The sequence below is a fragment of the Vicugna pacos genome, chromosome 11, assembly GCF_048564905.1.
Source record: "Vicugna pacos chromosome 11, VicPac4, whole genome shotgun sequence".
Lineage (NCBI taxonomy): Eukaryota > Metazoa > Chordata > Mammalia > Artiodactyla > Camelidae > Vicugna > Vicugna pacos.
In genome coordinates, this window is record NC_132997.1 from 30,912,853 (window position 1) to 30,935,527 (window position 22,675).

The 22,675-nt window shown below is 48.8% G+C and overlaps 1 protein-coding gene across 4 annotated transcripts in view; it reads left to right on the top strand.

Annotated features, from left to right (window-relative positions):
- Positions 1-22,675, top strand: part of MTR (5-methyltetrahydrofolate-homocysteine methyltransferase) — an 89,476-nt gene that overhangs the window by 61,767 nt on the left and 5,034 nt on the right. For all 4 annotated transcript variants that reach the window (XR_012077299.1, XM_072971043.1, XM_072971044.1 and 1 more), the window contains exons 23-32: positions 201-268; positions 845-965; positions 7,589-7,670; positions 12,798-12,896; positions 13,749-13,824; positions 16,506-16,661; positions 18,127-18,323; positions 20,455-20,655; positions 21,305-21,497; positions 22,523-22,635. Coding sequence is in view for 3 of the 4 variants with exons in the window: in XM_072971043.1 (XP_072827144.1) it covers positions 201-268; positions 845-965; positions 7,589-7,670; positions 12,798-12,896; positions 13,749-13,824; positions 16,506-16,661; positions 18,127-18,323; positions 20,455-20,655; positions 21,305-21,497; positions 22,523-22,635 (1,306 nt within the window). In the remaining variant the exon portion in view is untranslated. The remainder of the gene's footprint in view (positions 1-200; positions 269-844; positions 966-7,588; positions 7,671-12,797; positions 12,897-13,748; positions 13,825-16,505; positions 16,662-18,126; positions 18,324-20,454; positions 20,656-21,304; positions 21,498-22,522; positions 22,636-22,675) is intronic.

The following is a 22,675-nucleotide window of genomic DNA, read 5'->3' on the forward strand; positions in this document are numbered from 1 at the left end:
ACAAGCTCAGCACGGTCCCTCGCGCACAGTCCGTCCCTAATAAGTGACAGGCGTGGTGGTGGTGGTGGTGGTAGACGAGCTTTTCAGTGTGATTCCAGTTTAGTTTAGAGCAGTATTTAGTGGCTAAATAAAAATGTTCATTTAGCTTTGTCTCTAGTGTGTTCTCATTAATTTTCTCACCTCTCATTTCTGTGTCCCAGAGTTATTGATTTAGGGGTCATGACTCCCTGTGATAAGATACTGAAAGCTGCTATTGACCACAAAGCAGGTACTGTGCATTGCAGTAAATGTCGCTTCCCCCAGTGTCTGTCTGTCAGTGAACAGGAATGGCCCAGCTCACGTGGGATGGGTGGGACATTCGGACAAGCAGGTGCCAGCCCTGCCTGGGTCTCCTGCATTGTCATTAGTAATGGCGGTTGGAGGGTTGACCAGGCGACTTTGAGACTCCGGTATAGCTCTGAGGAAGGGGAATGGGACAGGACAGGCTTCTCATAAGAGAACACTTTGTATTGGATTTTTTCCTCTGAGTATGTTTGTGTTTTTGTTTCTTCAGACACTGACCTGCTGAGTCTAGGAAATCATGAGCTGACCGTATGCTTTATTGCATGGCTTCCCCAAACTGTGGCAGGCATATTATTGCAACTTTTAAGTTGCACGTCACATTTACTACCAAAAACAAACAGCAAATTGAAAACCCTCAGTCAAAAAAGAAGTCTCAGAATTAGAAATTGGGAATTTATATTCTGTCTTGTGGCCTTTATTAGAGTCTTAAAAATGAGTTTTCCTCTTTTTGTCTCATCTTCCTTCTTACTGTCCTTTTTTTGTTGTTGTTGTTAAATCATAGATATAATCGGCCTGTCAGGACTCATTACTCCTTCCCTGGATGAAATGATTTTTGTTGCTAAGGAGATGGAGAGGTTAGCTATAAAGATCCCGTTGCTGATTGGAGGAGCCACCACTTCGAGGTAGGTCATGCCGATGAGCTTGCTGCTTCACAGTAAGTTCTCTTAGATGCCAGCGTTTAGAAACAGTGATAAAACCTGAGTTTTTTCTTATGCACAGTGTGTTGGCTTCTTATTATATAAACATATGAATTTTCTGGTCTTCACGTGGACAAGAGCCAGCATAATTTGGGTGCATGCTGCAAGAAACTCCTCTGTCATCTCCCCACCCTCTGCCTGTGTGTGGATTCCTCTGACTTGCAGTCATCTTTTCCTTAATCCTTTCACCTCCCGTCCAGTTCCTGAGACTTCTAACAAACGCTTATTCCTCTTGAAATAAAACTGAGTGGAGAAGCTGTGTCTCTTGGCACAGAGAGATTGTTTGAACTTTAGCCCACTCCCTGTCTTCAAGCAGGTGTCTGAGTGAATAATTCCAGGTTCTCTTGAAGAAATTCTGACCTTGTAATAGTTGAGATAGGAAACTGACCTAGAGACAAGGAATCAAATGATCACTTTGGGAAGTTGTTTTTGAAAGGGAAACCTTTTGGCAACGTTTGGGTCAAATAATTTAAAGAAGAGAAAGTTCCAGTTGGTCACATGATCGTTACTCAGTTTGCCAGATTTTTCCTGGGGCCATGATCATAACGATTGCTTGGTGAGAGGTATGTTAATTACAGGTATTAGACTTTTTATGACACACTCCTTATGCCCTATGTAGCTCACTTTGGCAGAGAGCAGTGCCCAGATGGAGCTTTGTCCCTGATGGTCCCACTGGCTTGCAGTTTGCTTTTCTGCTACTAAGTGTGATGGATGCCTGGTCAGGGCTATCCTGGGGTTCCTGCTGTGCTGGAGGCAACTGTACATCAAGCCATTCGTGTTAGTCAGGGCTCTCCAGGGAAAGAGGATCAGTAGGATGTGTGTGTATCTCCTTAAACAGCAGGTGCAGAGGGGGGCGGGATTTGATTTATTTTAAGGAACTGGCTCATGTGATTATGGGGGCTGGTAAGTCTGAAGTCTGCAGGGAAGGGCAGCAAACTGGAGATCAGGTAGGAGTTGCTGTTGCAGTCTTGAGTCTGGAGGCAGAAGACCTTCTTCCTCTGGGGACCTCGGTCTCTTCTCTTAAGGTCTTTAATTGATTAGATGCGGCTCACCCACAGTATGGAGGGTAATAATCTGCTTCACTCCTAGTCCGCTGACTTAAATGTTAATCACATCTAAAAAACACCTTGCCAGAAACATCTAGATTGTTGTTTGACCAAAAACTGGGTACCATGGCCTAGGCAAATTGGCACATAGAATTAGCCATCCTTCTACTCATGATCTGCATGGGTCCTTTCCATGTGTGGTCAGTGTTCTGCGTGGTTTAGTTGCTTTCATACCTGAGGGGCTCGGTAGTGTGGCTGTTGTTGCTCACATTAGAAAACTGGGCATGTTTTTTCAGAGGGCTTATCTGCCAGGATATGTTCTCCAGGGACATGACCAGCCGTTGATAACTAGGTTTCAGTGAGCATGGTCTTGGGTAGCTGATGATCATAGTGTGAATATTCATTAGCTTAGTAAAGAGAATGGTGGGAGAATCTACAGATGACTGTCAGAATGAAAGACTTCGTAAAATCACAATTGTAAAATAGGATAAGTAAATATTTAAATGAGCAGATACAATGAAAAGCTTTATGAGTTATGGAAATGTGATGCTGGTTTCAAAATAAGAACCATTTTGTATGGTGGGATACTACACTCAGAAGTTCAGTATCAGGAAGCCGCATAGTGTTACTTGTGCAAGTTGGAGCATGATCAATGATTCTAGTATATCTCTTAACCAACTAAGAGCTGCCAGACTAAAGAGGTTTCTTAAAAAATAAGAAGAAACATTACTAGCCTCTCAAGATACATCACTGAAAAAATTAGGCATAAATGACTCTTAACAGTTAGAGCCTGGTATATGAAGGTAAAATTAATCAGATCAAAAATCACCCACTATCTTCATGCTGTTGCCGAATGTCTCTTATCATCAGGGGAACTGTGATGTGTTCCTCTGTGAAGACAGAAATCTGGGTCCTCTGACCTCCCAGGCTTTCTTCAGCTCTCCAGTGTTTATTTCTCAATGAGCTTTTCTGGTTCTGTTCTCGTTCATGCCTGTGCAATTTCTGAGAAATTATTTAGAAAATAAAAGCCAGTAGCTTCCAGGTGACCATCCCCTTCTCCACTGTGGTGCTAGAGCAGCCTTTGAAAAACAGATTCTCATGCAACCTCCAAGAACTTCAGTGTGAAATTCCCTGCTCTGACTCCATTCTGAAGCAGTGACAGTGGGCGAAGGTCTCACACCTGGAGTCGAGCTTCCTCGAGCCCTGCTCTCTGAGCGAGTGCTGTGACTGAGGTCTAGCGGCCATGCAGAAGAGAGTGTACAAATCGTAGAGCCACCGCTTGATGGACGTTTGCAAAGATGAAACCGCTTACATAACAACCTCCAGATTGAGAAAAACAACATTAGTGACACCCTAGGGACTTCGCTGGATACACCCACCCAAGCCATCCTTTCCAGTAGCTGCTCTTGTCTCTTCTGTCGCCAGAGTTCGGCTTTGCCTGCACTTCAGCTTTGTATAAGTGGAATCCTGTTACGGGTCTTCTTCTGTGACTGGCTCAGCGCTGTGTCTGAGGCCCAAACTTGTTGTTACAGTAGTTGTTTCTTTTTTTTCCGTTGTGATACAATATTGCCTCGCATAATACACTGTGGCGTGTTTACCCGCGCTACGGGCGGTGGTGCTATGGGCAGTGGACTTTGGGTCTCCCAGTTTGGGGCTGTTACACAGAATGCTGCTCTGTGTGTGTTTCTGCCCCGAAGCAGGCTTGCTGGGTCACAGGGTACGCATGTGATCATCTGCATTAGATACTGCAGAGTAGTTTCCAAAGCGACTGTGTTAATTTATACTCCCACCAGCAGTTGTGAGTGCCACATCCTTTCCAGTTGTATCCATTCTAGTGTGTATGTAGTAACAGGCTGATAAGGTTTTCCTTTGTATTTCTCTGCTAACTAATTGACGTTGAGTGCCTTTTCCTGTGCATATTGACATGATATGCTTTTTAAGTTTTTTTTTAATTAGGTATTCTGCCTCTTTTCTTATTAATCTGTGTGCATTCTTTATTTATATTGGGTATAGGCTCTATCAGAAATATATTTTTTAAATAGATTCATCTCTTACATTTTGCTGTCCTAGTGATCTTTTGGGTGATGAAAACTTTTCTTTTTCATGAAGTCTGATATGTCAGTTTCTTCCTTTGTGCTTAGTGCTTTTTGTATCTGTGTAAGAAGCCATCTGCCCTAGGAGTGTCAGCTTTGCTAGAAAATACTGAGGAGTTTGACTGTCTCCGAAGCCCTTGCTGTTACCTCCTGCAGACCTCTCCCGGGCTTGGCAGTGGCCCAGTTCTTTCCTTTGCTAACTGTTTTTGAGCAGATGGAGGCTCAGGACTTCCAAATTCTCATGGAAGCAGATCTCTGAGGGAATGTAACAGCATGGCTTTTCCAGACCTCAGGGGCCCGTGGTGGGGAGCATGATAGAATTAGAACGGCACCCCCGAGACACTCGAAATGAGGCGTAAGGATGGATCCTTGGAGAGGCTGAAAGGGTTGTGCAGACGTGGGCTCACATATGGGTAGAAATGTGCTTGGAGGGTCCCTCTTTACCTGCAGCGGTAGGAGAGTAGGAGACTGAGTGTTGTCCTGTCTGTAATACAGATGGCTTTATAGCACAAGCTAGGAACCACGTTAGCTGCAGAACTTCTCAAGGGCACGAGTCTGGCAGTTAGCTCTTAATTTTTAACTGGTTTAAAGCCAATAACTGCAAAGTGTCTTTTTCAATTATCTTTTGTGTAATTTAAGTTGGAGAATTCAATAGGAAGTCACATTGCTCAAAGCTGGAGATAATTTTCCGAGTTCTTTTTTTATTGCTACGTAAGGTGCTGAATCACATAACTGATGTTATTTTCCCCTTTGAATAGACTGCAGGGAAGCTTAGAGCTCACGCCTGTGTGTAGCATTTCATGGAATGAATTTTACGTGCTAATTTCCTGATTCCATTTCAATTTTACCATCTTTACTTCTGTTTCTCGTTTTTCTCATCAAACTTTAAGTTTTGGTCATGTGCATTTAGGTAGAACACTTTAATCCTGGGATAGGACTTGATATGAAATAAATGCTCGGAGTACTTACTCTTTTCAGAGTGTTAAAGAAAGGTCTTCCAAGGTTAACACTACCACGTCCATTTAGCAAGTATGGGAGGTGACTGATTAAATCGTAAGTTTTGATGAGTGACTTAGCAGAGATGGATTTGGGGTTCAGCCTCAGTGGCTAGCCCTTTGTTCTTGGTACGTAGGAACAGGAAGAGGGATTCCAGTGGTTTGCAGACTTCAGAAAGACATCTTCCAGCTGGAGAAGTGCACGTAAATGGAGGCTTAGAAAAAGCAGAACCAGTGTCAGATTATTTCACGAGGAAACCGGAAGCGCTCTTGACGGCGGGCAAGCTCGGATTTCATGCCTGTGCTCATCCAGCTTGGGCCGTTTTTATGTTGGAAAGCAGCACTTTGCTTTTATTTGTTTTATTTTTTTAAATTGTGGAATCCATCCATTTCTTCTCACTGCCCTTTCCCAGAAGATCCTCAAAGAGACAGTGGCGAGAATTATACTGAAAACCCTCGATTGGATGCTTAGTAAATAGGTTGATTTAGAAATTGAACATTTTACTGGCTTTCTTTAAAAGAGACGTCACTGCAGTCACATCAGGCGTAAGATACTGTTTCCTGGGGGAGCGTCATACAGAAACACACGGAGATGTGTTTGTGTGCTTGGGCTGCTGACCACTGAAGCAGCAGCACACGCAGTCTGACTTGTGTTCTGTTTTGAAACTGGAAGCAACTTCTTCTTTGTGACTTTTCCTGTTGTTTGAAAATCTTCCCTCCTTGTAGAATACCCCGAGTGCCTTCAGATCTCTGGTCCCCAGGCGCACAGCAGACACAGAGGCAGTCCTGAGGAGGTGGTGGGGCCGGGCCGGCTGCTCCGGGGCCACGGCCCGCTCCCGCGGCTCTGCGCCCGGCCTGCCCGTCCAGGAGGCGCGCCTCGCGCTGCCCGGCTCAGGCCTGACTTCCGTCCTGCAGCCCTACAGCTGGCTCTGGTGGCCGTGCCCTTAGTCCCTGGCTTCCTGTTGACGTGCGGAAACGCGCTTAGACACGGCGGGGGGGCTGTTAGTGCTCCTGTCTGTCTCGTCGTGAATGAGTTTTCAGAGCCTTCCCTTAGAAGACCTGCTGAAAACACACACAGGTACTGCGCCTTCAGCATTCTCCTGGTTTTAAAAATGGCCTCAGTGATCCACACTTACTAGGACACGTCTGACAATTCAGAGGGATGTACAGTAAAATTCAGTCTCTCCCCTCCCACCTTCGGTCCCACCTCTGACCTCCAGGCAACCAGTGCGGGCACCTCGGGGTCTGTTTCTGTGTTTTCTAAATATATAGACACTTACATAAGGTTGGCTGGTTGCAGCAGGTTGAGGGTGGGAGTGTTTGGTTTTTCAAATAAAACGGTATCAACATACTATTTTGCCACTTTGATTTTTCCTCACAAAGTAGCATGTTCTGAACATCTTTCCAAGGAAACACGTTGTAGTTGAGGGCGAAGAATATGAAAGCATCTGACCTGGGGAAAGCTGCTGCTTCCTGAAGGGGAAGGAAAGCTGGAAGTCTGGCCTGTCCTGGGTTGGGGCCTGGTGTCGCCCTCCCCCTGGAACTGTGGTGACGCCCCACTTCTCCCCAGCTTCAGGGCCCTGGCTCAGCCACAGTGGGGGAGGCAGTGTGCACTCTCGGGCCTCAGCTTGATGTGTTGTGTTCTAGAAGGAGAAGGCAGGTAAGGAGTCTATGCTATTGGTATGAACGTTCAGCAGGGGGCAAGTTTTTGGTAAAATTAGATCATTTTTAGGATTGAAGAGTGCTTCTTCCTCAGTACTGACGTTTTCAGTTTTGGCGAAAGGAATTTGGGGCTAAGCCATTGTTAAGATAAGAGTCTCTTGTTGCTTTTGCTTCTCTGTGTTACTTTGTGTTGAATTTATTTAGGGTCCGAGGCTCCTTCCTCCAAGGACAAGATGGGCTTGGGGTCGAGGAGTGTTGGTGTCCCCCAGGAACAGGGAGCAGCAGCTGGAGAGTGGTGCCCTGTGTCCCCTGCCAGTGTCTGGTTCTCCTGGGCCCCTGGTTGGTGGCCCAGCTCGTCACAGGAAGAAACTGCCCTTGACCTCAATGACAGCAAAGTGCAGTCACCCTGGCTGGTCGGCTCCCTTAGTTCAGACAGGCTGCTCACAAGTGCAAGGTTGCAGGTCACCCCATTGGTGGAGAGCTGAGGACATAGTCTTTCTTGGTTTTTTGTAGGCGTCTTTGTAGCTTGTGTCAAAATCCAGGTCTTTTCCCCTCGGCTTCCCCATCTTAGGGTGTCAGAAAGTCATTCTTGTTTTACTGGGAAAATCTGAAGTTCAATATTTATAAGTACCATGAAATCTTTCTCTGGAAAGCACTGTAGAAACACATTATCTCTAGTGGTTCTGAACAAGAGCTGTGTAGGCACTGTCAGCACTGATGGATATGTTTTTCTTCCTGACCCCTCTTTTCAGAACCCACACAGCAGTTAAAATAGCTCCAAGATACAGTGCGCCTGTAATCCACGTCCTGGACGCATCCAAGAGCGTGGTGGTGGTAAGTGTGGGGCCTTGCCTTACTTCAGATGTGTTGTGAAGAGAAAACAGAGCATTCAGAGTTAAGGGTATCGCCCTCGGCCTTCTGTTTACTTCTGTTCAGCTTTGCTAAAAACTGAAAGAGTACCCTGGGGCTTGTGATGGTGTCCCTGCAGGTGTCGGCATTGCTGGACAGAAGGCCAGGCGGGTGTGTCCTGAGCTTTCAGAGACCCTTCCTGAGCTGGCACTGAAAGTGATGGTCTGAGTAACCGAGGAACAGTCCAAGGTCCTGAGACACCAGCCCAGAGGGAGATTTCAGCCATTTACAAATGTTTACGATACAATGTGCACTTTCTTAATTCCCTGCCAGGGCTAAAAGGAATGTAAAAAAGTTTTTAAATGACCTATTTCCAGGTAGAAAGACGTTTAATCTGGAATGGGCCAGTTCATCCTACTGAAGGACGGAAAGGCATCTGCCCAGAATTATAGATTCTTTCTCTCAGTGAATGTGATTTAAAAAAAAAAACAAACTTAAGTGTTTTTTCCTGCTTTTCTCCGTCAGTGAATCCTAGTGTCCTCTCTGGTTAGGTGTTTTCATTATTTTCATTGAATAATAGCTGGTGGGACTCTGAGTGACCACGCGGTCCAGTGGTTGCCAAGTTTGTTTTAGTCACAGAAGTCTTGTTTTTACGTGGTGCCTCACCTGGAAGCTCAGTGTGGTGTCGATAAGAGCAGCCCTCCCTCTTCATCCCCTCCTGGTTCTCATGGAAGAGCACGGTTGAAGCACCTCTGATCTAGTCCAGCCTTCACATTCGCAGACAGGAAAGTACTGGTGATTTGTGGAGCTGCCAGGTGGTATCAGGCAGCCTGGACTGGGGCAGCCACATTTCCTGAGCCGTTTTCCAGAGGAGTTCTTTGAGATCTGTGAATTTACTCACGTAGAAGTTATCACAACAGTAGCAAACGGTGTTAAACACCTGCAGTGTGCCAGCACTGCGATAAGTCTTGTACATGGATTTTTTACTTAATCCTCATGAGGCAGATACTTTCATTATCCCCATTATAGGGGCGAGGAAACAGGAAGGAAGAGGTTAGTAACTCCCTTGAGGCTGCACATCCCTCCAGCAGCAGGTGTGGATTTGAACGCAAGTGGTCTTACTCTGTGCTGCATCACTTAAACTTGCCTCTATTAACTTTTAATGAATCTCCTTTATTAAGAAGGATAAAGTTAAATTAGGCTGGAATCACAAAACGGCAGTTTTTTATCTGCCATTGACATAGACTAATGTGTAAGTAAACTACGTTTCTATAACTCAATTTAAAAGCCATTTTTTAAATCTTATACTTGGATTGTGTTTCCTAAGGAGCTTGTATCAGGCCCACGGTTGAGTAACCAGCAAGCCTCTTGTAAGACGTGTTGCTGTTTTCAAATGCTAGTGACTGGCTGTGAACTTTTCCCACCTGGAGCCCAGGCTGCTGGAGCTAGTTAAGTGCCCAGCAGTAGCATTGCCCTTGCAGGTAGGGGAGGACTTTAGCTGGGCAGGTATCGGCCCCTGGACTCCACTGTGAGGACCTGCTTCCCCTTCTCAGTGAGCGAGCGTGCCGCGGGCCTGGCTGGGAGCTGGGCAGAGGCGGGGTGTGGGCGTCTGTGCTCTTGGCGATTTGGTCCAGCCAGACAGCCAGTGGTGTTGGCTGTTTTCACATACAAAGAAACAGCTGCCTTTTGAAATTACTCATACATAAGTCTCATGATAAATCCTTTGGGTAAGTGCTGGTGACATGTTTCAGGAGTCACGGCACGGTTAGTTTAGGTTGATTTGTTTAGGTTGACTGTCAGTTCAGAGTCTTGGTCTAACTGCAGTGAACATGGCACAGGCTCGTGCTCTGGGTACCATCTCACGGCTTTGAGAGATTCCAGAATGTGGCAGTTACATAACAATTGGAGATTTAGACTGGAGGATGCCTCCTTGCTTCCTTTCCCTTTCTTTTAAAAAGCAAGGTACTAATATTTAGTTCTCTATAAATTACAGAATGTATTTTCAACTTATTCCCTCTCATTGTGCTGCCTGCAATTTGCCTTGAAAAGGAAAAAAGGGAAAAGAAAAGTTGTACTGTGTCTGGTGGCATGAAAACACAGGATGGTTTCTGATTTCTCTGGCGGAAGGATCACATAGATTAGCCCATGAACGTGTTTCCAGCAGGCAGGTCAGCCTGGGCAGGGGCTTGTCCCTGTGGCTCTGGGAGCAGGAGGGGTGTGTCCCTGTGGCAGCATGTTCTGGCCACCCGACTATTCCTGTGTTGGTGCGGTCAAGTTCTAGGAATCGGGGTCTTACTTTCTCAGAGTTTGAAGTCCACATGGGTCGCATGCACTTTGAGGGGCTCAGGAGTAGGCACCCCCTTCTTGTTTTCATTAGCTCTGCCGAGTTTCCTAAATAAGGACTCCACTGAAGTGAGGTTCATATGAGACTGGGAAATACTCTGGCGTGAATACTATTTGGGAGCCTTTTTATAGACTTCACACAGTGGCCTTTACTGAGTATGTTCCTTAATAAAGCTGTTTGGTTTTACGCCTACTCAGGAGTGATCGGATTCTTTTTGTTTGTTTGGTTTTACATTTTTTATTAAGTTATAGCCATTTTACAATGTTGTGTCAAATTCCAGTGTAGAGCACAATTTTTCAGTATACATGAACATACATTCATTCTTTGTCACATTCTCTTGCTGTGAGTCACCACAAGATCTGATATATATTTCCCTGTTCTATACAGTATAATCTTGTTTATCTGTTCTACAATTTTGAAATCCCAGTCCCTTCCCACCCCATCCCCCTGGCAACCACAAGTTTGTGTTCTATGTCTATGAATCTGTTTCTGTTTTGTATTTTGGGGGGATTTTTGGTTTTGTTTTAGATTCCGCATATGAGCGATCTCGTATGGTATTTTTCTTTCTCTTTCTGGCTTACTTCACTTAGAATAACATTCTCCAGGAACATCCATGTTGCTGCAAATGGCGTTATGTTGTCGGTTTTTATGGCTGAATAGTATCCCATTGTATAAATGTACCACATCTTCTTTATCCAGTCATCTGCTGATGGACATTTAGGCTGTTTCCATGTCTTGGCTATTGTAAATAGTGCTGCTATGAACATTGGGGTGCAGGTGTCTTTTTGAAGTAGGGTTCCTTCTGGATATATGCCCAGGAGCGGGATTCCTGGGTCATACAGTAAGTCTATTCCTAGTCTTTTGAGGAATCTCCATACTGTTTTCCATAGTGGCTGCACCAAACTGCATTCCCACCAGCAGTGTAGGAGGGTTCTTTTTTTCTCCACGCTCTTTCCAGCACTTATCATTTGTGGACTTTTGAATGATGGCCATTCTGACTGGTGTGATACCTCATCGTAGTTTTGATTTGCATTTTTCTGATATTCATGATATTGAGCATTTTTTCATGTGCTTATTGATCATTTGTATGTCTTCCTTGGAGAATTGTTTGTTTGGGTCTTCTGCCCATTTTTGGATTGGGTTGTTTGTTTTTTTCTTATGAAGTTGTATGAGCTGCTTATATATTCTGGAGATCAAGCCTTTGTCAATTTCATTTGCAGAATTTTCTCCCATTCCGTAGGTTGTCGTTTTGTTTTACTTATGGTTTCCTTTGCTGTGCAGAAGCTTGTAAATTTCATTAGGTCCCATTTGTTTATTCTTGCTTTTATTTCTATTGCTTGGGTAGACTGCTCTAGGAGAACATTTTTGAGATGTAGGTCAGATAATGTTTTGCCTATGTTTTCCTCTAGGAGGTTTATTGTATCTCATCTAATGTTTAAGTCTTTGATCCATTTTGAGTTTATTTTTGTGTGTGGTGTGAGGGAGTGTTCTAGCTTTGGATTGCTATTTAGAGATACTTAGAAGAGTCACGTAGAATTATACAAATGTAAAGCTGGTTGGCACTTTAGCCATCGTCCAGCCCAACTTGCTCAGTTTCAGGTGATGGCATTGAACTTCCCGCCTTGTTCTGCGTTAGGAAGTCCTGCTGGAGGAGGGGCAGTGCTATGACTGTTGAGCTGGTGTGACCAGTAGCAGCCAGTTCTCTTTGTGATTTTGAGCTTTGATGGTGGCTGTTCTTCTACCAGCTTTTTTCAGTCGCAAATAATATTCTAGTCTTGCAGTTTACTGAGTGGTCTCACATTTCTCAGATGATCAGCTTCCTTTCTTATCTTAGCAGAAGCTCATAGCTGACTGTGACGATCAGCCTTATTCCATCAGCAGACATGTAGTGAGGCTGCGCCTTCCACGTGCCAGGCATTGAGTTAGGAACCAGGGTCACGGAGGTGGCTGGGGTGCGATCCTGCCGTCAGAGGGCCTGTCCTCTAGTAAGGGAAGTAGGTGCACAGGCAGACAGGAGAACCCGAGTGTGTGCAGTGATGGAAAGGCGAGCAGGGAGGAGGGGCGGCTGACCAGCATGCTGTGGGTCCCCGAGAGGTGCCACTCACAGAACTCAGAGACTGTTAGATTCCCAGTCCTGGTTGATGTCCATGAAAGGTTGCAGATTGAAATCGGGTGGGATCTAGAAAAGACTGGGCACCAGCTCCCAGGTGTCTCTCCCCGTCGAGTCACACGCCCAGTGCTCAGCTCTTCCACTAGTTAGTGACGTGTGACCACGTGTGCGGAGCACTGCCACCCAGGGAAGCTCACCTGAGCCTCAGTGTCTTGGACTTTTAGTGGAAGTCAGTCATGTAGGCAGGAGATGCTCACCTGTCTGACCTTAGTTACTCAGTCTTCAGCCCCTCCAGAGGCTAGATAGCACATAAGCCAAGTTCCCCCCATAAATCAGTGTTAACAGAAACTGTTTGCAGTGGCCCAGGTAGACAGACACCGTATCAGGCAGGATATTCGGGGGGCTTAGAGCTTATCTCCCAGGAGCTGTCAGGGGCCAGTCCTTTCTTCAGGATGTGCAAGACTGGAACGCCCCAGGCCTGCTGAGTTCGCCCTTCGCTGCACACCCAGGCAGGAATCAGCAGAGGCGGTGCAGGGAGAGGACATGGTGTTAGCACGGGAAAGCTTCCTGAAGGCGGTGACCCCAGGATGAGCGGTATTCTGCACATGTTACTCTGCTGCTGCTCTGCGGTCACTGAACGTTGATCTTGCATTTTCAGTGTTCTCAGCTGTTAGATGAGAATCTAAAAGATGAGTACTTTGAAGAGATCATGGAAGAATATGAAGATATTAGACAGGACCATTATGAGTCTCTCAAGGTAAGTGACAAAAGCAGGTCCCGGCTTGTCGGGGTCATAACCCAGTCCCACAGTTGTTAATGTGACTTTACTGTTTAAAAGAGGGTAAAGTTTGGGATCATTTTAAAGAAGTACAGTTTTTTTAGTTCAAATCAATGTTCTTCAGTGTCTAAGTTCCCAATAACTCTTGGTTATATTAAAATTAATTTTGTTTATTCCACCAAACCTCTTCTGGGTGAGCAGTAGGTGTTGGGTGCGGTGTTGGGTAGCAGAGTTGTGAGAATGAATAAAACATGAGCTCACAGCCAGCAGGGGAACAGGAACGGAGACGTGTGCTGGAACGACTCCCACAGGTCCTTGTTCTTGAGGGAAAAATGGGAGAAAAAGAAGACATCAGTCAGGACCGTTGCAAGCCTCTCGCCCTGACTGCCCAGCGCTCACTGTGCAGGGTCATGTGCTGAGAACTCCCTCCCTGGTCAGCCTCAGGGACTCCATGGAGACTGGGCATGATGACTCTTCGGGGGCCACTGGGACGCTCCTCCCTGGTTGTCTGCTCGCTGGGCTTTGTGTGGGGGGAGTGAGGGGTGCATGTCGGGGCGGCCCGGAAAGAGAAATGTGGTAACAAGCAAGAAGGAAAGCTTGCGTTTACAGGTCAACATGTGATGGATGTTTATTGAGCCTTTGCGCTCTGCTGCTGTGCTGATCGAAGCCGTGTTGGGTGTAAAAGGGACAGCTCTTTAGGATGTACGTTTTCATTAATAAAAGAACTTGGGCTTTTTTCAAAACTTACTTACTGGCTTCCTTGGACATACTTCCATAGCAACAGCTGAAAAAAAGCCTAGAGTCTCTGAGTAACTTTTCTTTTTTCCATAGGAGAGAAGATACTTAACCTTAAGTCAAGCTAGAGAGAACGGCTTCCGTATTGACTGGCTGTCAGAGCCTCGCCCAGGTCTGTTTGGCTGTTGGTTAGAGGAAGGCTGTATGTGGCAACTGTGAGCAGAAGAGATGTGTGCATTTACTTGGCTACACAGCCAAACAGGCAGCTTGACGCTCTAGTGTCCAATGATGAGGATGAATGATGGTGATTAAAAGTGAAAGTCAGTGGTTACCATTTATGAAGAGAACCAAACACTGTCCTGAGATTGACCCGCAGCAGCTCTGAGTCCTTGACACAATTCTGTAATGAATGTGCTGTTATCCTCGCTTTAGTTTGAAGAAACTGAGTTTCGGGTAATAAGTTAAAGGTTACTAGCATTCTGTCACTGACCTATCTTCTAAACCCAGGCTCTGTCCTCCGTGCTGTGCTTGCATGGGCCTCCTTCATCTGGAAGCCAGTTCTAGAGGACTTCTAGGGTCACTGCGTCAGCCCGGGTCCCAGGCGGGTCTGAGTGCAGAAATCTGAAGTTTGCAGATGGCTTCACGTTGAACAGACCTTAAGACCTTGCAGTAGAGCAGGGTCTCTGGCTTCCGCTCACTCTCTCCTCTCTCGGGTGCTTCCCTCCTTTGATTTCTTTCATTTGGTTCCTCCCCTTTCTCATTTCTGGAGTCCTTTCTTGCCTCACATAGGGGTTCCATGAAGGAATAAAACAGGTGAGATATTTTGACAGGCTCAGAGAGGCGTGTGATACAAATGCGAAACCAAGACAGGGTGAGCAGGGCTTATGTTAATTTGAATCCATACTTCCAGGGCAGTATCTCAAACCTGCTTCCATTGCTCATGACATCTCCGCGTGCTGAGCGGAGTGGAGAGAACTGAGTTGGAACTGTAGGTGAGCTGAGTTCTGGACTCAGTTCAGGGTGGTCTAGTGGGAAAGTGCAAGCTGGGTTCTGGACTCTGTCCTGCTGAGCTCAGGGTGGTCTAGTGGGAAAGTGCAAGCTGGGTTCTGGACTCTGTCCTGCTGAGCTCAGGGTGGTCTAGTGGGAAAGTGCAGGTGGGGAGTTGGGATTCTAATCCCAACTTGGCTCCTGGCTCTGAATCCCAGGGTGGCCTTGAGCATCTTGCTTCCATGTGTGACAGTTTCTAATATGTAAAGAAGGAGTTACTTTATGGAAACGTTGTAAGGATAAAATAAGATAGTATGTGTAAACCTTTGAAAAAGACAAATCACTGTACCAGTCCAAACTATTATTTTCTCCTTCACCTTTCACTCTGAAACTGGAAAAATACCACAAGGAAAAGTCCACTTTAACCAAGTCAAACACCCAAAATACATCTCAGTGGAAACAGTCCTCTGAAGGCTCGCAGCACCAGGCCGCAGTGCCGATGCTTTTCCTGCGCGGCCGACCCGTGCCGGGCCCTTGGGGCTCTGGCCCTTGAGGTGCAGCCCACAGCCTAGTTTTTGAGGACAGCCCAGTCTTAGCATAGTTGTAGGAAGTCAATAAAGGGAGAAGGAAAGCTGCTTCTCTCTAGGTCTTTGGTGGTGAGACCTCAGACAGACCTCAATCTCCGGAAAGCAAGCTTGTTCGAGAGTAGCACCCGTCAGCGAGCACGCGGAGAACGCTTCTCCCTGCCTTCAGATGAGGGGACGCTTCAGTCAGGGGGAGAGCCGTAGTTTCTTTTTAATTACCAGACCAGTAAGCATAAGAATGTTTACACAGAAAGGATTGTCCTCTGCAGTAAGAAGATGACAGGAGCAAATGGGAAAGGGTCTGAACTGTAGGAAAAGGTAGACATTTCCAGGCAAAATGAAGAAGCTGCACATACTTCCCCTGGCCCATACTTTCACCTCTCACTTTTACTGTCTGACGAGAGAAGGGTACACTTAGACTTCTGTGTTATCCCTGAGCACCTGAGAGTGGTAGTTTAGTACAATTTCTCTGATCCCTATTTGCAGATCAGGAAACTGAGGACACGACGGGTGGGAAGCCAGCAGCAGAGTGGTCACCTCCGACTCCGGCCAGACCCACCCCGGGCTTGGTGGAGTGGGGGGCAGTGTTGCTGCTCTGGGTGTCCCAGAAGCCCAGGGGCACCATCTGTCTCTGAAGTCTTCACCATTATTTAACTTAGGATCACGAGAGGCGTAAAGAAGAGAGGGTTGAACATCTGTGTGTCCCCACCAGCCCCTTAAAGAATGACACATTGCCCACTTAAGAAGACAGAACAATACACGTGTAGTGGAGACCGCCTGTGACCCCTCGCTCCCCTGCAGGATCCTGAATCTGATGCCTTATTTCCAAGCATTTCCTTAGACTTTGGTTCTATCAGTAGGCGATACAGATTATTGATCATGTTTTTAAACTTTATGTAAAGTGGCTTATTATACGTGTCTTTCTGCAGTGGTCTTCATTTTGTTATTGTCTTCATTTGTACAAGTGACGGTTAACCCAAGTCTGCCTTGGGCGGGGTGAGGGTGGAAGAAGGGTAGGGGGAACAGTTTCCAAGGGCGGCGGCGTCAGTCAGCTGCATGGGAAGAATAGCTTCATTTAAGCTGTGCCGCAGAATTCCTCCTTCTCCACGATAATTTAAAGTTCCCCTCTTTGTAAAACAACTCCTACAGTGACAGGAGGGAGGCAGTGCGTGGGAGCCAGCAGAGCCGGGGGGGGTGGGGGGTGGCGGCCGGGAAGGCCTCTGCAGGCAGCGCTCAGCCACGGGCCCACGTCAGTGCTGACACCTGCGCTTCTTTCCCGTAGTGAAGCCCACGTTTCTCGGGACTCGCGTCTTTGAGGACTACGACCTGCAGAAGCTGGTGGATTACATTGACTGGAAACCTTTCTTCGATGTCTGGCAGCTCCGGGGCAAATACCCGAATCGAGGCTTTCCCAAGATATTTAATGACAAAACTGTAGGTTAGTTCAGTGAGTCCTTCCTTCTGCTCTGATATTCGAAACACAGTATTGGGACTTCGAAGATAAGAATATGTAATGAGCAGGGGGTTTGGGTTATGCAGGTTGTAGTTCATTGTTATGATACAAGACATTGTTACCTACTCTTCTCTCCAGTGGTCTTTAAACTGCTGGTTGGGTCCTTATTTATTGGCTAGATCTGGCATTTTGTTTTTCTATTCTTTAATAAATGCTTATTGACATCAGTTACATGCTGGGCTCTGTGCTGGGCACTGGGGATAAACAAAAGAAGACGTATAACTCTGTCCTCTGGTTCCTGGCTGGCGGGTGCAGCAGACAGTGGGGGGTGATTCCCATCCAGCAGGCCAAGCTCCTGCTGCGGGGCCACAGCCAGGCTGCTGTGCACACAGGACGAGATAGACCTCAGACTGGGAGATCAAGGGAGGCTTTCTGGAGGAGGTGGTGTTTGAACTGCTCTTTAAAGATTGAGTGGGAGGTACTGAGGCTGGGACTGACAACATGAGGTAGCATTGGAGAAAAGAACATTCCAGGCCAAGGAGAGTGAGTGAGAAGGTACAAACCCAGGAGCTGATCTGGGGAACAGCAGGGAGTCCATTGAGCCTGGTGGAGGAGGGAGATTTGGGGTGGTGAGCTAATCAATCTACTGCTAGCCCCACTTCTCACTTCCAGCCCTACCCCCAGAGACATGGGGTCAAACCACTAGGCAGATCGAAGGATGAGGTCATAGCTAGCTCAGAGCCAGGTAGTGGGTGGACTGGTAGCCGGGTTAGGGCTGAGGAGAGCCCAGTTCCTGGAGGGGTCCCTGGTGTGTGTTAGGGTGCGGTGGCTCAGTGGCTTTCAGTTAGCCAGGGTGCAGCAGTGGGAGAGGGGTCTCTCATTCTGAGCTGCTCCTGAGTGACCACAGGTGAGCAGGAGAGTGGCCAGCGTATGCTGGCCACGGCAGACCCTTGACCAAAAGTGCTGGCGACCCTGTGGGTGCCACGTAGCCAGGCGCAGGCCGCGGAGGCCTCTGGACGGAGGGCATCCAGGTGCAGCACAGGCAACTGAGGAGGGGTCGGGGCCGCACGCCACTCCTCGGACGTCCCATACCCCGGGGTTCACTGAGGTCAGGGGAGCTGTACGTGCACCAGGGACGTCAGGACGGAGCGATTTGGCCTGCACTGTCTCACTCTGTTGGACAGATTGCTTTGGGGATCCAAGACTTGTCTCTGCCTTTTGTTATGGAAAAGTGTAAGTGGCTTGAGCTGGCGAAACAGACTGTGTGGGAGCTGCACTCAGAACCAGTGAACCCCAGTGACTGCACCTTAGGTGTGCCGCCACACACTGACACTGTGCTTGAGGGGGAGAGACGAGGTGACGGAGGAGGGGCCACAGGCTTGGAAAGAAGCGTTCTTAGCTGGTTATTGTTGGCTTCTCTAAGTGAATTCTTATGATATTTTCCCAACAGGTGAAGAGGCCAAAAAAGTCTATGATGATGCCCAAAACATGCTGAAAGCACTGATTAGTCAGAAGAAGCTGCAGGCCAGGGGTGTGGTTGGGTTCTGGCCAGCGCAGAGCGTCCGGGACGATATCCACCTGTTCGCGGAGGGTGCAGTGCCCCAGGCTGCAGACCCCATAGCCGTCTTTCACGGGCTGAGGCAGCAGGTATGGAGCCCGCGGGGCCAGCAGACACACTGCTTTGCTTTTTGCATTAAGCACTGAAAAAATGTCAGTAAAGAGTGGCATACACCTGAGCTCTGTGTAAACAGAGCTCTGCCCCACCTCGCCCCAAAGAACCAGTCACAGTCCTGAGCCTTAGGCATTTGTGATGGAGAGAAGGGCCAGCGTGGCTTAGAAGCTGAGCCTCTTGGGCGCCAGCAAGAGGCAGGTGTCTCCCATCATGGCGGACAGGTGGAGGAGGTCACGCACAGGTCACTTACGTGCTCAAGCTCACTAGTTTGCCTGCAGCCGGGGGCTCTGTTTCTTCACGGGAAGACAGGCGGGAGCACATGTGCACTGAATGCCTGCCAGGAGCCAGGTGCTTAGTAGGGTGCTTGATGGACCGTCTCGCTGAATTTCCACCCAGCCTTGCTGGCGGCAGCTTGTGTTTCCATCCTGCAGAGGAGATGAAGGCTGGCGGAGAGTGCGCTACATGCCGCAGCCTGGAGGGGAGAGCACGCCTGCCCACACTCCACGGCTTTCTTTCCTGGCCCTGTTCTGTGTGGCGGAGCAGGCTCCTCTCCAGGGAGAGGCTCTTCCCTCTCATGTGCCACCCCTTTAAATGCAGATTTCAGAAGAATGTCCCTTTAGCTGCTGTAAAAAACGGGCTGTCCTAATCAAGAATTTGCACCAGGATTCATCAGTTATTAACAGAGTTGTAGTAAAGTATTCTTGCAAAGTTTTACTGTCATTTGCAGTCGTTCATAAGTGATACTATTGCTTTTAATCATAACCAGAGTATAATTCATAATGGCAGATAGCTGCATCTGTTACCTGCCCAGGCAGACATTTCTAAGGAGGTACTTTCTTCCAGTACAATCTGGGAAGTTCTGGCTCTGGCGACTCGTGGCTCTGGGAGCCTCTGTTCTGAGTGGCTCTGATCACTCTGTCTCCAGTGCTGTGGGCTCTGTGACCTGTCTCTCCTGTGGGGCCAGGAGCTTTGTGTCTCCGTCTGGCTTCTGTTAAAGAACATTTGATGTGCAGAGCACACAGCTGGAAGGCAGCTCCTCCCTGTGTAGCTGGCCCTCATCGCTGACATTTCCACGTGCCTTTTAATCAAACTCCCTCTTGCCTGCAGCCACTTAACCATTTTCTGCCCAGTGTCGATTAGATTGTACTTGTTTCCAGAGCTGGCAGGCACGCAGCTGTGAAGCTTCTGGGTTGGCCACTCATTGATTAATTGATCTGCTCTAAGCAGTGCTTCATAGCGGTCAAGAGCACTGGACGTGGACCGGACCCGTGGGCCTGCCGCTGTCTGACCTTGAACCAGTTCTTCAGGCCCTCTCTGCCTCAGGTTTCTTGTCTAAAAACAGAGCGGGTGGTATCACTTCACAAGGTTGTTGAGAGGATTAAATCAGTTAATTTGTATAAAGCACTGAGACTAGCGCCTGAAGCACACTAAGCACTCGGTAAACACGTACTGGCTGCTCACCTTCCCGCGAGCACGTGTTGGCTGTGAAATAGACTGACTAGCGGGAGAGAAAGTCATCAGCTGAAAATGGAAAGTGGGCGCGTGCAGCCAGCGGCCCAGGAGCGGGTCCTGCTGAGCTTTCCGTTTGGTTTTAGGCCAGCCCAGCGGGGTCCTGAGCCGTCTGCTGAGCCACCAGCCGTGGCGGGCAGCACGCGGCCCCTGCGTTGCCAACCTTGGCAATTTGTTGAACTGCTTCTGTCGATAAAGTGGAGGCTCATACACAGTGTGCAACGTAACCTCAGGATGTAATGTTCATCTTGAATTGAAAGCACTTTTGGAGAAAAAAAAATTTGATATGCGTTTCGCGGGTGCCAGCTCCCAGCGCGCAGGGGCCTGCAGGCCCTCAGTGGGTGTGTGGTCAGCGTGTGAGTGAGCAGGGAGTGCGTCACGCCTCGTCTCACTTCACGTGTCTGTTCGGCACGGATGCACTGAGCACTCACTGCGTATCAGGCACTCCTCTCAGCCCTGGGGGTGGAACAGGGAACACAACAGACAGACAGCCCCGTTTGAAGCTTGTGTCTGTCGGAAGATACTAGGTTGCTGTCTGCTGTGTGTCGGGGCCACGTCTGTGCTAATGGCTGCTCTGCCCACTGCTTGCGTTTCAAGGCGGAGAAGGACTCTGCCAGCTCGGACCCGTACCACTGCCTCTCGGACTTCATCGCCCCTCTGCACTCGGGTGTCCCCGACTATCTGGGCCTGTTCGCCGTCGCCTGCTTCGGGGTGGAAGCGCTGAGCAGGGCCTACGAGGAGGCGTGCGACGACTACAACAGCATCATGGTCAAGGCGCTGGGGGACCGGCTGGCCGAGGTGGGGACCCCCGTGGGCGCCTATGTGTGTGTGCACGCGCGCAGTGAGGCTGGTGGTAGCAGCGCACATGCTGAAGTCCCGTGTTCTCTGGTCGCTCTCACACTCGTCTTGGGCACGGAGCAGCTCCAGCGGTGCCCTGGTTGGCAGCCGCCTCAGAGCCTTGACTTCATAGTCTTTCTCTGGTGTCTTTCTTTGCTTGTTGTGATGTGAACTTTCCCTGAGGATCCCAAAAAATGCAAAACGGGTTTCTGGTTTTAATGTTGGAGTCCTCCATGGATTCCGCATCCCCCTCTGTGCAGTGGGGGGGCTCTCTCCCCTTTTACTGAGGCTGACAGTGGGCCGCTGGCTGCAGTAGCGGTCCCAGCTTCTCCTTCCAGCCTCCATGAGCTGCAGACTGACCGTCAGGGAAGTGTGTAAAGGCCTGGAGTCCTCAGAGCATTGAATGTGGTACCTCAGCGCCCAGGTTGAGGCCAAAACTGAGTAGCAGAGCAGCTGATGAAACTATAAATGAGTTGAGAATCCAGCCCGGCCCTCTTGCTGATGTTCCCTGGCTGTGGTCCAGGCGAGGGAGGTGCTGTGTGCCTCTGAGGCTGGAGGAGTGGGGTGCCGAGGACATGGCTTTGCCTGAGCCCTGTGTTCTGGGCTCCAGGCCTTCGCAGAGGAGCTGCACGAAAGGGTCCGCAGGGAGCTGTGGGCGTACTGCGCCGATGAGCGGCTGGACGTGGCGGACCTGCGGAGACTGCACTACGGGGGCATCCGGCCAGCGCCTGGCTACCCAAGCCAGCCCGATCACACCGAGAAGCTCACCATGTGGAGGCTGGCTGACATCGAGCAGTGCACAGGTGAGGGCAGGAGTGGGGCGCCTCTGTCCTTCTGTGATAGATGCACCGGGCTCAGGTGAAAATTTTGGAAATACAGAAAGGGGTGTAGTGAAGGTGGTAATTCCCAGGTCTAGCTGTTTATTCTAGTGCCTGAGCTCCCTGTTATGGAGTAGTAGTCTCACATCACATTTCCAGGTTTGTCGAGTTTGATTATTTTCTCTTACCCTACAGCAGATGAGAATTTAACTCGCTCTCCCACCCTGTACCTCTCCTGCCCCGTCCTCCCTGCTGGGTGTCTCCCCATCAGGGACCGTGTACCCCCTCCTGACACATTTCAAGCTGTGCTCTCCTTCCGTTGCTTACTGCCAGCATCTCGGCACCAGGCTCGCAGAACCCCTCCCTTCCCTTCAGCTCCCTTCTCTCTTTTCTTTTACACTCCTGTTAACACAATTAACTGTTTTCAGTGGAGTTAATCAGAAGCACGACATCCTCGCCGAGGAAGTGAAAGGAGTGTGAGTGCTCTCTGACAGAGTGCTGAACTCCGCACTGCTCTGTGTCCTCATCCACCCAGTGCTGGTGCGGACCAGGTAGCCTTGCCGCCGTTCCCTTTCGGTCTCAGCTCAGAGGAACAGGCGGCTTCTTTCTAAACACGGCTGTGGGCTCGTTCTTGGTGGGACTGGCTGTCGCTCGTCCCTGGTGGCCTTGGCCCCACAGGGGCCCTTGGAGGCCCAGCTGGTATTCCCATCCCCAGGGTGGGAGCTCCTCGTCTGGGAGACCCAGGCTTAGCCCCTGTGACTGGTTTTCGAGCCCTTTCCAGGCCTTTTCTCCCAGGCCAGGGCAGAGCTGTGTGTCCTGAAGTTGTTCTCCCCCTTGGCAGGGATTTGCTAGACTAGTCTGCTCACGTCTTTCCTGCTGTGCCGTGTGTCTGCCTAGAAGCACGGGCTCACTCTCCTTCACCTGTAAATGAGAGTTTATCAGGTGCCTGCCACCTGCGGGGCCTGTCTCAGCGCCACATCCATGAGCGTATTCCCCGCGTTGCTCTCTAGGCATCCGGCTAACAGAGTCACTGGCGATGGCACCTGCTTCAGCCGTGTCCGGCCTTTACTTTTCCAACGTGAAGTCCAGATATTTTGCTGTGGGGAAAATTTCCAAGGATCAGGTAAGTTGGCTGTTTCGTTGTGTGTGGTATCCCTAAGTGC